A 16,028-nucleotide genomic window follows, 5' to 3' on the forward strand; every position below is an offset into this window, starting at 1 on the left:
GGCATAAGCATGATGTGACCCCAAAATCAAATCCAGAGGTGAAGGGCAGGTGTATTTACACATGGCACTGTGCGCTTCCATTTTAATGAAAATAATATTTGGCAATTGCAGTGCTTTGCATTGGAACATCTGAAAGTGCTTTACACCCATTATGCCTTGCCCTGCCTGTGAGGTAGGTACTTTCCACTAGCTCTGTTCTGTAGAGGGGTGAATGTAGCCAAGCTGCAGAGGGCTGGGTGCTGTCCGATCCCGCTGGAGTCAGTGGGATCTCAGAGCAGTCAGGCCCTAAGGGACTCCCCCAAAATCCCACAGCAAAGCTGGGAAATAGAACCCGGGAGTGCTGATGCTCTGCACCCTGCTCTGCCCAACAAACCAGTCTTCTCCTGACTCCTGGAGCCCTGCGCCACCCGTGAGGCGGCAGCAATAAGAGCTTACATCTCTAGATTATTGCTCTGTAGTGCAACGACTCTCTTTACATTAGGGATCAATCCTGAGATTTTACTGTCACCATGTTTTGTTTTACTCTCCAAAAGAGAATTTAAAATTTTGGGTGTAAATCTTTTATATAGACTTCCTATCACTTGAGTGTCTGTCAGACTCTCCCAGCCCTTCTTCTGCTCTGTGTATCAAACCCCCCCGGACAATTGTATTCTGCAAAGGGCCTCTAACTCACATTACACAGGCTCCCCGTGCTGTGGCCTCACACTGAATTGTTCTGTTCTAGCATAACATCATCCGGCTTGCTATTTAAAGACTCTGGTGTGGTCTGTGAAGGGTCCATCCAGACTGCTAGGTACAGATACACATTAGCACAATGCAGGGGTTTGTGGGTTACCCTCGGTGCGTGCTTTTAATTTGGTCTCTTGCACCTTTTAGCAGCTCTGCAATGAACAAAGTTTCTACCCCTGAAGAATCACTATGTTAGGATCTCATCTGTTACATATGGCAGCCCACAGTGTTTGGGGGTGTCAGGAACGGCCACTTTGTGGTGTGCTGGCTGCTAACACAGTGTATTTATGCAGCTTTAAATAACTGGTGAGGTTCTTGTTTTGGCGACCTGTATTCACTTCTGCTCTCAGCGTGCACATTTAGCAGACGTGGAATAGGCTAGAAGTAGATATCTTTGTATCCATTGGTATAGAGCTGCTGCTTGCCCAAACTGTGGTGATCGATGTGAATCTTCTGGATGCACGGTTGGTCCTACAAATCTAGACATAAGATGCTGCTAGGAGAGTGTTGTCTGTTGGCTAGAGTGGGAGTCGCGATTCCTGGGTTCTATTCCAGCTCAGGCTCTGTCTTGCTGTATGACCTGAGGCAAGTCACTTAAAACCTCCGTGTCTCAGTTTCCCATTGATAAAATGGGTATAATTTTGACCTGCTGCACAAGGGTGTTGTCATTTTTAATTGTGTAAGTGCTTTGAGATCTTTGGGTGAAACATGCCAGGCAACTGCTCAGTGTTTTCCAGCTGGTGGGTGTGTCACTCCACACACATAAACCAAGTGGGGCAGACTGGAGTTTTGGAGCCAAAGAACCAGGGTTCTGTCTCCGGTGTGTGGCTTAGCTGTCAGCTGTTTTTCATTGCCTTGCATCTGTGGATCCGTTAGACTGGACATACAGTAGCCTTCCAGGACAGTGTGAGGTTCATATGGCTGTACGGGAAGAGAGAATTTCCCGCTCCCCCAATCCCTGTCAGTTTTGGGAGTACGGAGAGATGGGTGTAGTGTAAAAGGCCTGCTTGCTTCCTGTGATTGAAGGACGAGTCTGAGACGGTGCTTGGCCAAGAGCGTGGAACCCACACAGGGACCTCATTCATTAGAGACACGCTTGGTCACTGTGATGCTGGTGAGATCTAGGCTCTTGTGCAGGCTAGATGCACATGCCTGTGTATACACAGCATCCCTAACTGCTCCTCTCGTAGCACAATGGACATCCGAGTATCTGGGACAAAGAGGAGAGAGAGAGAGAAGAGGAATCAGATGTAAGGTTTGGCTTTGTCTAACTGTGACCAGGGGTCTGTCTGTATCTGAACTGACCCACTCTTAGCCTGAGGCCTGATCCAAAGACCACTGCAGTCAGTGGAAAGACCCCCCGTTAATTTTTGGGGGAGCAGGCCCCATTCCCTTGACGAAAGTAAAGGTTTGCTTTTTCTCTCCTCCTGCTCCTTCCCTAGACTTGCTGGTTGAGCGTGACCTTCCTTTTCTCTCCTGCCTGCATTCTGTGCACCGCTCCCTCTTTTCCCTGCCTGCTCTGGACCCTGGCAGGGATACAATAAAGATCAGCGAGCCCGGGGAATTCGAGTCACATGGCAGGACTGTCTATTTTAGCTGCAGCACCTGCTTGCCATACCTTTTGTGAGGAAAAAGAATCAAAAGCACAGGACGGAGAGGTGACGGGGAAAGGTCAGCGGCGAGGTGGGGAGGGGAGGCATTCTCCTTCGCGACAGGTGGATTGGCTGGTAACAATGGCCTGGATCATCACATTTAAATGGGAGCCAGGCTCCATGGACTTAGCCCTGCATTCCTCACCGCCCTTGATATCCTGTGTCTCCTGTGACTGCATTGTCCCACTGAAGCTTGGCATACCTCTCAGCACCTGCCAATCAAAGACAATGACCGCCACAAGTCGTTTGAGTTGGTCGTGCATCTTGTTTTCATATGTTATTGTATTGCAAATTACATTCTCTTCCCCTGGAATAGGTGTCCACTTGGGGGTTAGACTGGTATAACCAGCAAAACTTTCCCACAGAGACAAGACCTAAGTGATGTGCCAAAGGTCACACAGGGAGGCTAGTGCAGAGCCAGGAATTGAACCCCCATCTCCATTTGGTGCCTTAAGCATAAGGCCAGCCTTCTCCAAAGAAGGATTCATTTATTTTATTTAGTTTCTCATTTTCTCAGGAAAGCAGAGGCGCTTTGTTGTATAGACTGTTAATTTTACAGTACCAGCAGGGTGCTAAGCACATCACAGAGGGGAAGTGCTGTGTGCAAAATATTCTCTCCATTTTACAGATGCAGAAAGTGAGGAAAATTATGACTTACCTAAGGCCCTAGAGGGATTTGGGAATAGAACGCAGGGCTGCCTTGTTCCCAGCCTGCTGCTTGGACCACAAGACGTGGTGTTTTGAAGGAAAGGACTGATGTTATGGCGGGCTAAAGCATCGTGGCTCCTGGATTCTTTTATGAGCTCTGACACAGACTCACTGGGCAGCCTTGAGCAAATCACTTCCCCGGAGTTCTGTTCCTCAGTTTTCCCATCGGTAAAATGGGGGATATTTACCTACCTTTGAAGAGGATTGGGAGGCTTCATTAATATTTGTGAAGCATTGGGAGCACTCCTAGAGCATCGCTGTTGTGGGGAGCCACCGTGTTGTTGTACACGCCCAGAGGTGGAGAAAAAAAACATCCCCACAGCTCCTGTTGCAGCTCTGAGAGTTTGGGGAAGATTGTAAGAGTTCTTATCTAATGACTTCCCTCCTCCACTCACCCTGTGCAGCTTCAGCAGAGAGGGCTTTAAAGGTGTAGTACACCGTGCTGCAAAATCTGTGCTGCATCCACCTCAAGTAGCAGATCATTAGTGGATAACAGACTACTACTGCTACCAGCTAACAGTTATTCTTCCAGCTCAAGTGCCAAAGGCCCATGCTATGGCAATGGAGGACCTGGTTTTGTCCCCAATGATGGCCAGGGGTGGTGAGGAGTTTCAAAGGCAAAAATAATAGCTCTGTGACTCTTTCTGCCTTGCTTTTTCTCTTCCCAGGGTCCAGGTGGAAATCGATGACAAACCAAGAGAAGCAGCCCTATTATGAGGAGCAGGCACGGCTGAGCCGGCAGCACCTGGAGAAGTATCCCGACTACAAATACAAGCCGCGGCCCAAACGCACCTGCATCGTGGAAGGGAAACGGCTGCGCGTGGGCGAGTACAAGGCATTGATGAGGAACAGACGGCAAGACACCAGGCAGGGCTACTTGATTGCGTGAGGCTCCATCTCTTTTGATCCCTGTATGCCTGTGTTTTCCCCTCCAGAAAAGGTGCCTTTGTCTGTAACTGCCAATTGCCGAATTGCAACCAATTCTGTGGTGGAACAGAGGGCATATAGCAGTGCTGTGCAGAAGTTTAGGACAGGAAGTGAAAAGGAATACTGCATCCTGTTGAAATCGCAGCAGGGGTTAGATCAGCAGGACATGATTACCAGTGTCAGAATATGTCCAGGGCAATGGGGAACTCTAGGACGTCCCAGTAGACATTATGTTACATCCCTTGGCCACTAAGAACTTATTTTGGGTGTAGCCGGGATAGAACTCCACAACCTCATGCCCCAGAACCACCACTGGCTGTAAAGGAGAATCTCCATTAACTGTTATGGGTTCTATGACACACAGCTGAGCCCATCCAGTACAGGTCAGTGGCGCGCGCGCACACACACACACACACACACACACACACACACCCTCCTCCCCGGTTCATTGCATTGTATCCATCAGTATAGGGTAGCTGAGAGGGGGGGGTTATTCAGTATTAGAAGGAAAAGAGAATCTCCAATAAGGCTGGTCAAAAGTTTTCCATCAAAACTGTTTTTTAATGGAAAATAGAGTTTTAAATTCAATGACGTTTTTCACAAAACGTTCCTGCTTTCCGAGGAAAATTTTGGATTTTTTGTCAAAACACTGAGCACTTGAAAACTGAAATATTTTGATTCAGAAATGCCAGTGTGGTGTCTCATGGGAGATGTAGTTCAGTTTCCCCTATGAGCTGGGCTCCTCAGCTGGACTACATCTCCCCTGATGCAATGGCCTCCCCTCACCATGTGGGGAGACCAGGGTGCATCATGGCAGATGTTGTCCGAACAGGGAGCCCAACCTGTAGAAGAGAATGCGGTCATGAGACACCAGAACTACAACTCCCATGAGACATCACAGCAGCGTTCCCCAATTGAAATATTTGCAGTTTAGGACACAATATTTCCGTTTTTGTTTTTTTCACTGAAAAATCTTTTTCTGTGGAAAATTGCAACGTTGTCTAGTTATTTTTTTCATTTTAATTGGAATTTGCCGAAGGTGGGTGGGAGCCCATTTCTAATGGCTCAGGGACTGTGACTGCGATCTCCTTCTTTGCAGGCCCCAGGGCAGTCAGATGCAAGCCTCTTCTTCAGATGTCCTGTACCAGAGGCCGGTGGGCATGCAGCTGGCAGCGCCGCTGGTGGAGCACTACTTGCCCCGCAGCCTGGATCCCAACATGCCCGTCATCGTCAACACGCGCAGCCTCAAGTCGCAAGAGGGTGATGGCGGGGAGGATGGGCACTCAGTGGCAGACAGCGAGATGTACCGGTACAGCGAGGTCGAGGACTCCGAGGGCGAGGAGAAGAGTGACGGGGAGTTGGTGGTGCTCACGGACTGAGCAGAAGGTGGGGCTGGGGAGGGAGTGTGTGAAGGCGGGGGCACAGCAGCAGATTTTGCAGTGTTCCTCCATCTGGGACTGGAGCTGAAGACCTGGCTGAGCGGGGAGGAGGTGGGAATGGGGGCGTGGGGAGTGGGGAGAACCGCCATCATGGCATGGTTCCCTGATCTAGGAAGTGACAAGGGTCACGTGGCCACCTTCAAACCCAGCTGTGTGCAGAGCTTTGCAGCAGGACCGACTTCGCCCCCCGAATGGCCTGGCACGCAGGGCTCTGCTGGATGTATATAACGGTGTGCATGGGACAGCAGGAAGTGTGCGTGCCAACGCATACGGCCTGGATGGAGCCCTTGGCTCATTCTCCCGCCCAGAAGGAAGAGGTGCTGGCTTTCCTGTGCGGTGCATCCACTCAAGCCGCAACGGGGAGAGTGCTTGGCATGAGCGGGTCCTGGCCACGTAGCTGATGTCTGGATATTCCTTTGTGGCACAGAGGTGAGAGGTGCATGCCCTCAGCGTGATGGGAGAGCAATCCCAAGGCTGTGTAAAAGCTAGCTACGGGGGAAGGGGATGCAGATCTCGGCCAGCTGGGCTGTGAATGTCTGTGCTGGCTGGGGAGAGCAGGGAGCAGTGTCTACTGCACAGCTGATCCAAAAACTGCCCCCGCAGCATCTAGCTTTCTCCCTCCGGAGGTTGCAGCGGCCTGGGTTACCGGCTTCCTCCCTTGCAGTCATCTCGCCAGCATGAGCGACAGGAGGTTTAAAGACTGGCTTGTGGGAAAGGCGCTACGCAGTGCAGTTAGCGCAGCTCCCTTCTGCTGAGCCGTGCTCTGTGCCAGGGCTGTGCGCGGAGAGCCAGGCGTGTGGGGAAAGGTGGGAGAGAAATGACAGAACAGAGGAGAGGCCGGCAGGGTTGGGCTTCCCTCATTCCCTCTTATTCTTAGCCACCAAGTCCCATCCGGAGTCCCCCGCTGCAGTGGGCTGGGCACCATCTCTCCTGGCTCCCTGTTGGCTAGGGAACAAGCCCACTTCCTGGGACCCCGCTCTCGAGCAGGGCAGATCCATGCCTGCTCTGGGAGAAGGCTTGGAGCGTGGGGCTTGGAGCATTTGGTGTGGGGTCCCAGGTGAGCTCCGAACAGCCCCTATGGGAAACGCCTCCTGAGACTCTCCGGTTCTGCTGCAGTGGAGCTAACAGGGCATATGGGGATGGGGGGAAGGAGGCTGGAAAACTTAAATACACCCCCCCACCCACCGCCCATGTTACAAATGTATTTGCCTCTGGCTCTGCGGGGGTTAAATAAGGACAGACCCCAGTGGCTGGGCAGGCCTTTGTCCATTGTTTTCCCCCACCCCTTCATCTCAGCCCCACCGCCCAGAAAGCTGTTGTGCAGCCTGCTGAGGAAAATCCTCACCTGTTCATGGCCCTGCCAGCTGCAGGAGCTGCAGCAGCAACTGTTAACACAGTCGTCACCATTCAGCCGGGCCCTCTGGGGCCTTTTCATTTCTCTAAAGCAAACGTCTGGGTGGAACACTTGTTCCTCAGTCAGTCAGTCAGTCAGACAGTGTACCAGCCTGTCCTGCCCTCACCCCCTCTCCTGTGCTCGGCTTGCTTGCTTTCTTTCTTTCTTTCTTTTTCCCCACTCGCTCTCTGACCCTGCCAGTAAATTCCCATGGAGTCATTTTTAGCTCTTGACTAGTATGAGTAAGAGCCAAGGTCCCCGAGGAGTCTTTCGTTCTCCTGACAGCAATGGCCCAGTTTGTAAATAAAGCTGCTGCCCGTTTCCTTGCAGTGGCATGGCGGGACATTTTGCTGCAGAGGGCTCTGCTCCCAGCATGGGAGGGGCACAGAGCCCCAGCCTGTGCCAGCGGCCGGCATTGGCTAACAGACGGGGACCCTTGGGCTGGGATTCCCCTGCGCTCCCCCAGCTGAACCCCGCTGGCGACCGGAGCCTGAGCCGCTCTGGCAGATCTCCTGCAGCTTTGCAAATCCGCTTGACTTCGCCAGCCACTGTTGCATTTGTGCTCTTTTCACCTCCCCAACCAAATCCTCCCGGCTGCTTCAGGGCTGGAAAGTGGGTCCCGATGTGGGGCCCTGGCTCTCCCTGGTGGCAGGAGCCGAGATGGCATCCAAAGCAAGCCAACGGTCCACAGGCAGAGACCCTCGTCCTGGCTGAGGGGAGAGTGAGGGAGATGAAGAGGGAGCTCTCTCCACCCTGACAGCTGGGCTCCCCCTCACCCGCAGATTCCTTTCCCCAGCAGCGACTGTCCGAACAAGCGTGCTGGCTGCTAACTAGAGCTGCCTTGAGGTTCCCCTGGCCTGTGCTGGGAATGGAGGCGAGGAGTGGCGGTGCTCTACGGGTGCTTATGCGCTCTGCCCCCTCCCTGGTCTGGCCTTTGTGAGGCTCGCATTATTTCGGGGGGGTTCTGCCGTGCTTCCCAACCTCCCGACACGGGTGCAGCTGGAGGAGTGCGGCCCGGGCGGTGGATAGGGGACGCGCAGCCCGTGGAGAAGAGCTGCCCGAGGTAGGTTCGGTACAGCTGGTGCCTGTATGGACCGAGTCGGGCCTGGGTTACGTGGGGTGAGTCCCTGAATCCCCGTGACAGACATGGCAGCAACTGGCTGAGCTGACTTCTTGGCTTGACCTTGCGTCTAGCTTAGGAAATGTGGGCCAGAGCCTCTGCTGAGTATCTGGCTCTTTTTTTTTTGTTTGTTTTCTCCCCTGCTGCTGTCCTGTCACCTGTATGCAGCACTCTCTGGCTGACATGGGTTATGCGCCCCTGTCCTGTCCTGGCTTGGTCTTGGTTCCTTGCAACCTTTAATCTCCTGTGGTTTGTTCTGGTTTTCCTTTGTCCGTACAGCGGCTTCTAGGCAGGGGGCATCCTGAGGCTGAGCAAGGAGCGAGGGGTCTCCTTCCTAGGAGACTTGGAGAAGGAGGGCTTCTATAGAGTTCTGTCTAGTAACCCTGGGTGTTTGTAGGGGTCCCATCACCCTGGTATCAAGCCTAAGGTAGGCTCAGCGCGGGTCGCTGTGTCAGAAGCTGGGAGGGGTGTATACGAGAGAGAGAGAGAATCTAAGAGGTAACAGTGGTCCCCAGATCGGGGGCAAACACTAGCTCTTGGGAACTGAAGGCAGGCGTGTGTGCAGGCTGAACCTCAGTGTACTCTCCAAGGGCTGGTGGCGTATCTGCCCCACTCCCTATAGCCCCTTCAGCACCCACCCTGCCCGCCTTTCCCATGTCAGTGCTCAGCCCGTGTAAGGTTCATGTCTCCGTTATTTATTACCCCTGCTCCTCCCGTGGTGTCCTTGACAAACCCTTGTGGTTCAGGTTAGTGGGCCTAGTGGGGAAGGGATGAGGGAGAAGGGGGCTGTACGGGCAGGAATGCGTTGGAAATAGGACTCGTCCCCCTTTTTGTAAATCTGTCCCATATGTGCCGAGGTGACCAGCTGTTTTTTTTAATGACTGTAAATATAGATAGAGCTTTATTTTGTTAATAAGACAATGAGTAACTTAACCTGTATATTTCACATACTTGTTTACAACGGCGGGGTTTTTGTTTTTGGTTTTCCCCTCTTGGCACAATAAAGAGGATGTTTTGGAGCAGAGACCTGGGCTATTCTGCTTTGGCGAACAGCTCAAAATCAGGGAGAGCGACGCAGCTTTTCTTCCTTTCTGCCCACCCCTCCTAATTCATCCTTCCCCATGCTTTTTCTTTCCTGAGGTGGCCTCGCTTGTCTTATTTTCAGCACTTTCTTCATTGCGACCCTCCACCCCTCGGCTAGATTGCTCTCTCGGTTGTAGCACTGCGCCCTCAAGGCAGCCGTCAGCATTGGAATCAACCACTGGACCTGTGGATGTTAAAGCGCCTGCCTCTCTTTCCTGAGCTCTGAGGCTGCCTGAGCCAGCTGCAGGCTTGCGGTGGGTCGCCGGCTCAGAAATTAGTGTCTTGCTCCCCCCTCTATGCAAGGGGGGCTGTTCCAAATGTTGCCTGGGTTAGACGCTTTCCTCTGCCCAGCACCTGGATGCGATGGCCCTGTCAAGGGAGCTCCCATCCCCTGTGGCAGATGCCTGATGCTATGTCCCTGAGGTTCCCAGACGTTCTCTGCTGTGACCCCCTTCGGAAATGCATGCCCTCGCGTGTGATAAACAGTATTTTTGCACAGACGGCCCCCCCAGAAGGCAGTGCTGGGACATGTCAAGTCCAGGCTGCGGCCAAGTAACTGCATCCCAGCACTTCCTCACCTGGCTGGTTCCCTGCAAGACTGCTTTTTGCTTATTGGCAGCTGTCGGCTAGTGGGGACACTTTGCTGTGCCCAGAGAAGTTGTTAATAAACGGAATAGGTCCTGGCGCCTGCCCAGACTGGGTGTGCAAAGCAAACATTACCGCCCTCTGCTCTCTCGTGGCAGTGGGGGGAACTGCTGCTGTTTACTGAGTTTCACTTGTTTTTGCTTGTAAGAGTGCTATGGTGGGGGACAAGCTCGGTCTGAAAAAATGAAAGCAAAGTATAAGGAGGGGTGTCTGCAGGGGAAGGCGTTACCAAGTGCTCAATCCCCTTGTGCACAAGGGGTGATATTCCTCTCATTTTTCACATCACACAGTGGGGAATTAATCCAGCTGCTTCTCATCCTGATTTCTTTAAAAGTCCTAGAGGAGGTGGGGAGCTGGCACTGTGAAACAATCATCATATTAAAGCTTTTTACGTGGCCTACAAATGTCTGTGGGAATTCCGGTCCCTTGGCCGCATCGAGCTGAATCACTGATGGGTCTTTGCCCCTGCCCCTGCTCCTGCTGCTGGCATGTGAACCAGGGCTCAGCCCGTCTTTATTTGGAAAGAAAGAAATTTGCAAAAGGTGCTCCCTGCTCCTCACCCACCAGAAAGCTGGGGTGGTATATCCGCCCCCTCTACAATAATATCTGCTCTGTTTTCACTGGTGCCACAGCCACACAAAATCAGTGTTGCCAGCTCTCACAATTGTCGCATGAGGAGAGACTGCAGGCTAGCAAATAGAGGATCAGACTGGCAGCCAAGATGCTGGGTCCTATTCCTGTTTCTGACCTTGGTTTGAGCCCTGCTCTAAATCAGGGAGTCAGAGGTGGGTTTTCCTCCCTCCCAGGTGAGTGTCCAGGGGTGTAAGGCAGATTGGGGGTTGGAGAAATGTGTGTGCGTTAAAAAATTCATACCGCCGGCTCCATGCAGTCTGCATACGCCTATGTGATAGGGCCCCCACAGGCAAACATCGATAGCAAGAATCCTGGAGAGTTCAGCAGCAAGACCTAGATGGCTTCAAACATCCCTATGCAGGGTCCTGAACCTGACTGGGACATCTCACAGTGGAGGGGCCCCCAAGTCAACCCGTTTCTCATGGTGTCTCTGGTATTTTATTCCATGCCAAGTGGGACACGTTCAACAGGAGAGACTGGGGGGACCTTGGTCTGGGTTCCCCTATAGTTAGAGCTCTGTGCTGAAAGGTAGAAGACCTGGATCAGGGACTTGACGCCAAAGCCGGAATACAATACAATACAATACAATCCCAACCTAGCTGCTGGGTGGAGTTGCTGGCTGCAAAAAGCGCAGGGCCAAAAAGTTCTGTACACCTCCCCCCCCGCCCAGCTTGAGAGTCCCACCAGGGCTGCGACAACAAGCAGCTTGGCATCATTGCTCAGACACTCCTGCTTGGGGAAATTTAAATGGAGGCTTGAACCTGACTCACTAGATCACTGGGCTGTAGAATCAACTACTTCTGCTTGTGCTCTGGCCCAGAGCATATTTAACTATGTCTCCAAAGTGGAACCGCTTCAACGGGGGAGATTGGACAGTCTGGCTGGGAAAAGTTTTCTAGCCTGTTTACACAGATGTGGTGAGTGTGGGAGAGCCTGGCGCAAGCCCCAGCTCCTAATCAGGAGTTGGAAGGTGGGATTCCTGCAGCACAGGCGAGTACCCTGGAATGGTTGGTAGGGTGGAGGAGGGGCTGAGCTATGGGCCACAAAAAGAAGCTAATCGGCAGCTGTATTTTGTGCTGGGCAGACAAGCTCTGAACACACCCACCTACTCTGAGAGCCGCACTAGGTCTTCAACACAGAGCAACTTGACACACACACACTGAAACATGGGAAATTGAACTGGCCTTATCAATCTCACAGACAGGCACCCAAGCCATGGGGCTTAGGCTGACTGGATAGCAGGTGTGAAAAATCAGGACAGGAGGTGGAGGGCGCTAGGTGCCAAGAAAAAGCCCTGACTATTGGAACTGTCCTTATAAAATCTGCTCACCCTAACGGGGCTACAGAGGCACTCAAGCAGCTCATTCTTTTTTCCTCCCTCTAGCCCAATGCATAGTCAATTGTTTACTACACAGGGGAACAGGAGCAGTTGCTGCACCTTGGGTGGGTGCCATAACCCACCCTATGGGCAGAACGTCGGAGGAGCACAGCTGATGTCTGTCACAAAATGTATAATATGCTCCTTAGGTCTCCTATGGGAGCAACTCAGCAGTAGCAGGACACAGAGTCCCACAGTAGAGGAAACCTCATAAGGAATTTGAAACCAACAACCGACGTGAAGACCCACACGGCCGAGCTGGAGTGGCACCCGAGGGGCTGATGCTTTTACCTTTCTCTAGCCCCATGCATATTTAGTTATTTACATACAACGAGGCACTGCTTCACCAGGAACGTGAAGGTTCCCCTTTGGGGTTAGGCTGTGCAGCTGGGACGTGGGCCAGCTGTGAGACCCTGCTCCAACTTGGGGGAGTGTGGGTGGACTTTCCCCAGTCGAGGCAAGCATCCCATCCCTTGAGCTGTTTGGTGGAGGAGCAGCTAATGGGAGGCTCTCTTTTGTGCTGGGCAGAAAAAAGCTCTGCAGACACACACACAGCTTGAGAATCTCACCAGGGCTCAGGCACTAACACCCAACAAGGGGGCATCACACGTGCATCTGGGGAAACAAATGCCTGGAGTTAAACTGGAGGTTTAGCTATCCCAGCGGAGAGCCCAGACCCTGGGCTAAATAGGGCACTGCTTAAGCTTGTTCTCTGGCCCAATCCGTAGTTAACTATGGCGGCGCAGCGCAACAGCTTCGAGGGGAAAGATTAAGAGCTTCAGCCGAGGCAACGTTCTCTAGCCTGTTGGTTCAGGCACAGCAATGGAGTATAACAGAGCCTGCTTCAAATCCGTTCCCAGGAGGTTGGGGTTTCCTGCCCCCCAGAGCAGGCCTGAACTCTGTAAGAGTGGCAGATGTGCTGTTTGCCAAAATACGTATACCAGCCCAGTGTATTTTGGGCACAGCAGACCCACTGACCACAGCTGCTTCAATTCAGCACCTCACTAGGTCTCTAGCACCCAGCAACTCATCCCCATCAGGGGCTGCCCAACAGGAAGAAACACAGTGTGGGATTTAAACCCACTTTGGTAATGTCCTAGCTGCATACCCACGGCTCTGGGCTAGAGACGCTCTCAAGCCTGGCTCCTTTTTCTCTCTGTAGTCCAATACATAATTAGTTCGAACTATAAAGTGGAACAGCTTCAACAGAAAAGACTGAGCGAAGTGGGCTAGCAAAGACTCTCCGGCCTGCTGGTGAAGGCCCCTCAGTGGGAGGGTGGAAGAACCTGCCTTAAGTCCCTGCTTAGCAGGCTGCAGTTCGGGGTGCTGCCCTACGATGGTGGATGCTGGCTGATAGAATGAGAGTGCCGTGGAACCGCTGTCAGCCAAAACATGTAACTGTATTGTGTGCCCAGCAGACCTACTCTGAATCCACCGACCTCATTTGAGAGCCTCACCAGGTCTTGGCACTGAGCAATGCAGCCCCATGGGGACACACGCAGCCCTACTGGTTGGGGCATGTCACATAACCTCTCCATGCTTCAGTTTCCCCCTGCGTAACCTGGAACTCGTGATGCTCACAGAGGGGTTCTGAGGCTTAATTATCAAATGTGCTTGGCCTAGAGAGGCCGGGGGGGGGGGGGGGGGAGTGGGGCCGTGGTATTGTGACAGACCCGTGATAGGCCGAGCAGGGGTAGAGGCGCTAACCTAGCAGCTGGGTAATTCTACTCTGCTGCCCTAAATCCCTGAGCCAGAGTCTCAGCTGGCGTCAGTCAGCGGCATCCCATTGCCATCAACAGAGCTGTGCGGATTGACACCAGCCGGGGGCTGACCTGGTCCCCGCACCTCCACTAGCCCGTGGCATTCGCCTTCACTCCTTGCCCTGTGCTGCTGTGTTGCATTGCGGGGTGTGTCAGATGACCACGGCGTGCTGTTCCTTGCCCAGGGCGTGGTGGTGGCCGCGTTTCAGCAGCTGTGCGGTCGTTCCCGCGTACAGGGGCTGAGCCTGCTCTCGCTGGAGCCAGCCGCAAAACTCCCACTGATGTCACTGATCTGATCAGCGGGGCCAAAATAAGGGCTGGGGCTAACCTGAGGCAACGTGCACCTTCACCCAGGGCCCTGCAGCATGGAAGTTGTTACACCAGCTTGGACCCAGCAAAGAGCCTCCGTGCGAGGTTGTCACCCTCCCTAACACGCCCCCACTGACCCGCTGTATCTTGCCCTCACCCAGCACCGCTGAATTTGGCTCACAGCCTTTCAAGCACTTTGACAGCCATGGGAGCGGAAAGGCGCTGTGTGAATGTGAGCCATGATGGATATGGCTGCTGTATAGACCTCTCCGTGTCAGCCCATAAGTCTAGGAACCCTCTGTTACCTAGTGCAGCTGGGGCGCTTCAGAGGAGCCTAAAGGCATTAAGTTGGAGATCTCAGTATATCCAGTCTGTAGCTCTCCAACCTGCCCTGTGCCTTCCAGCTGAGAGGCCTCACTGGATGGGACAAGCCAGGCTGGGACATGGCTGCATCTCGCACACAGGGCCCTACCCAACAGACCCTGGGGCAGAATCAGGGTGCCAATTGCAGCCCGTTTCCATGAGGGTGAGTGAGTGCCTAACACTGCACTGCAACAATGGTGTGCTTCATTACGTTCCTGGTACAGCAAACCCTGGCCACTGAAGGAACTGGCGGGGCCAAGAATGCTCTGATTGTCATGTAAAAACTGCACAGTGCTTATAGATGTTGGAGAAGGGAAAAGCCTGGGTGGGTCCTGTCGTGCTGATCTGCCGGGGGGGTGTGAGTGCAGGACCATGCAAAGAGTGTCAAGCCAGGTGCCCCCCCCCCCCCCCCCCCCTTTACAGCATGTAAATCCGTTCCATGCCAGGATGAATGCAAAATGGGGGAGGAAGCAGTTTTGCACACACGTGGTTAAAACCCAGCGAAAACATTTATCTCCCGTGAAGCAAACTGGGGATCTCTCAAGGGATCCCTCTGGAGGCAGGATGGTGGGGATGCACAAAACTTCTCCAGATACTGCCTTGGCTGGCTGGAATGTGAACCCTGTAGCTTTCACAGCCCCTCTCCCCTGCAGGAAGGAATTGCACCCAGTGTGGGGCAATGGACTGCACCCTGCCAAGGCAGATGGAGCCTTAAGCTTGCAGGACTAGCTAGAAAAATGTGAGCTGGGGCTTGCCGAGGGTGTCGGCACAGTGGGTGCATGTTGAGGGCTGGGCTCTGCTAAAATGGGAGCTGTTGTTGAGGGTGCTGAGCACATTTGAAAACCTGCTCCTGAGAGAGGATGCTGAAATCTTGAAAAATCTGGCCCTTGGAAGAAGAATAACAAAGCCATAAATGTATTTCACATTTCTATTGTAGCGGCAGCCAGCCACCCTAGTCAGGATCTTGGCTGGTGCGTTAGGTGCTAGATTAGGCTCAGCTGGTGTAAACTGGCATCGTTTCATTGAGTTAAGTGGAGCTGTGATCACTTACACCAGCTGAGGATCTGCCTCAGTCTAGTTCTCTTTGGTGCAATGCTGGCTTTTTCCCCTTGGCCTCTGGCCAGGCCTAGCCCCTCATCATTGCTCAGCACCGTTGTGAACAACAGCAAGGGTTTCTGAAGGTGGAGTCTCTCCCCTCCCCTCCCCTCCCCTCTCCTTCATCAGAGAAGCTGAAGTGAATAGATCTGACCAGCAACTTCCTCTCCTGGGTGGACAAAGACTCCTTCCGGCTGCTGAGTCACATTGCCTAGCAACATCATGCGGCTTGCTGCCCAGCTCAACAGGATCCAGACCTCTGCTGTCAGACCTGAAGCCTTCAGGGTGAGTCTGTGCCCAACAGCTGGTGGCTGCCCCAAGGTTCCAAAAGGGGTCCCCAAATTTCACAGCTTCTTTTCCACCCTCCAAAAGAGCGGGGGGGAAGGGGTCTCCGTCTACATTGCAAGCTAAACCCAGGGATTGGGCATCGGAAAGCGAGAGACAGAAAGCTCTGGCTAGCACAGGAATAGTGCAGGTGGGTGTTGGGCAAGATCCTGTCTCTCACAATGCTCCAGGCCTCATGTTCCCTGCACAAATCCCACAGTGCGCCTCATTCTCCACCCTCGCCCCACCACTAGTCCATCGCTGGACCCCCTGTGCACACAGCTCTGCCAGTGCCCCTCAGTCCTGACTGCTGCCCCCTCTGCTATTCCAGTCCTCAGATGTGAGTCCTATGTTGACACCCCAAGTGTCTAAGTTGGTGGGTAAAAGAGGAACTTGGAGGAATGACTGCTGTTCTCTTTTTCTCTAAAATGCCAGGCAGATGGGCAGATTATGCTGTCATGCAAACCTTT

General features: G+C 53.1%; 1 protein-coding gene across 3 annotated transcripts in view; it reads left to right on the plus strand.

Moving 5' to 3' along the window:
* The window catches only part of SOX13 (SRY-box transcription factor 13), an 86,465-nt gene extending 76,461 nt beyond the window's left edge, over nucleotides 1–10,004 (plus strand). For 2 of the 3 annotated variants that reach the window (XM_067531645.1, XM_067531646.1), the window contains exons 13-14: nucleotides 3,758–3,974; nucleotides 5,116–10,004. In XM_067531645.1, the coding sequence (XP_067387746.1) occupies nucleotides 3,758–3,974; nucleotides 5,116–5,395 (497 nt within the window). In that variant the 3' untranslated portion in view covers nucleotides 5,396–10,004. The remainder of the gene's footprint in view (nucleotides 1–3,757; nucleotides 3,975–5,115) is intronic. The other variant, XM_067531647.1, reaches the window with a different exon arrangement.
* Nucleotides 10,005–16,028: the final 6,024 nt, after the last annotated feature.

The sequence above is a fragment of the Emydura macquarii genome, unplaced genomic scaffold (assembly GCF_026122565.2).
Source record: "Emydura macquarii macquarii isolate MOO-44397 ecotype Brisbane River unplaced genomic scaffold, CSIRO-AGI_Emac_v2 contig_3220, whole genome shotgun sequence".
NCBI lineage: Eukaryota > Metazoa > Chordata > Testudines > Chelidae > Emydura > Emydura macquarii.